The 1,226-nt window shown below is 47.3% G+C and overlaps 1 protein-coding gene across 1 annotated transcript; it reads right to left on the bottom strand.

The window, feature by feature from the left end:
- Nucleotides 1–63: 63 nt before the first annotated feature.
- On the bottom strand, nucleotides 64–529 carry Pmar_PMAR007276 (conserved hypothetical protein; the record flags this gene model as incomplete). The annotated part of the gene is made up of 3 exons (XM_002787174.1): nucleotides 64–189; nucleotides 243–353; nucleotides 409–529. Coding segments are annotated over 3 exons (358 nt in total), but the record flags the coding sequence as incomplete, so codon positions are not given.
- Nucleotides 530–1,226: the final 697 nt, after the last annotated feature.

Here is a 1,226-nt window from a genome sequence, read left to right as displayed (position 1 = left end):
CGACTTTCCATCACAGCTAACGAGATAAAAGATGAAGACATCAACGATAAGCGGGAGAATTACCGCAGGCTGCTACGGCATAGCAGCTGTCACATGACTTTTTTTGTTCTCGAACTGGGCCAAGTGCACCAGCGGCAGCCCAGTCGATAGAAGCTGGTAGATCACCCACCGTCTCGATACCCTCGCTGACTGAAGGAACTCGTAGCGGCCTCAAGGGATATACTGCAGGTGAGCTCTAATACCTGTGGCATTTACATCAAAAGGTGAGCTCATATCATACGTCATCATTTCAGCAAATAGCTCTTCCGGCATGTCAGAGAATTCATTAATACCGACCTCATGTTTTATCTCACCTAGAATATAAATCATCTCGTCAAGAATTCACATGCCTAAGGCACGATGCCTTACTGCTCTTCCTCAATTGTTCAATCTTTTTCTTATTCTGCTCGAAAGCCCTCTTGGCAATTTCATACTCTCTGGGAGAGTTGTAGACCTTGCTATACCTTTTTTGAGTTGCATCGATGTGCATGCTACATCACCTCCTCAGATGCGACTTACTGTACGATGAAATCTTCGAAAGTATCAGTATCAGCGGAAATCGCCAGAGCAATATATGGCAGGTATCCAAGGACTACTCTCATGGCTTAAATGAGAAGCTAACTGAAGAAAACGTCTCTTGCTCTCACTCGAGTCGAAGGGCTCGACCCAACTTGTGTGCTGCTCGACCAGCAGTACTCCTTCTGAACCAGAAATCAGCGCATGCTACACGTCTCGTTGGCATGCACGCTGGTACATACCGTCAGAAAACAACGTGCTTGCCCGTGTTCAATCCATTGCGCGACAAACTTGGAGGAGCACGGGTTATGACATGCTAACAATACTTGTTGCCGGTCCAGGTAGTAGCCTGATAAGAGACTTACTCCGCTTCGCCTAAGTTTAGGCACGAGCCGGCCCGCAACCCCTGTTGTTGTCACATCTTCACTCCTATAGGCCACGCGCAGACGTGGCATCTAATTCATGATTCCGCACAAACTTGTGCGGAATGAAATAGACGGTCAGCATTGTCTCTATCTCCTGGAAAATGCATGCCGAAGCTAGTTGTCTGTGTGTTAATCCATCAATCCACATCAGGAGAGCGGATGTATTCGCAACGGCAATTTGCAGTTACTCGTTTATGAATGCTTCGCGACACATCAAGTCTCATCACGGACATCATTGCTGTGCGC

Source organism: Perkinsus marinus (genome assembly GCF_000006405.1).
Source record: "Perkinsus marinus ATCC 50983 genomic scaffold scf_1104296930134, whole genome shotgun sequence".
NCBI lineage: Eukaryota > Perkinsozoa > Perkinsida > Perkinsidae > Perkinsus > Perkinsus marinus.
Note: the sequence above shows the minus strand (reverse complement) of the source record. Positions and strands in the feature narration are given on the sequence as shown.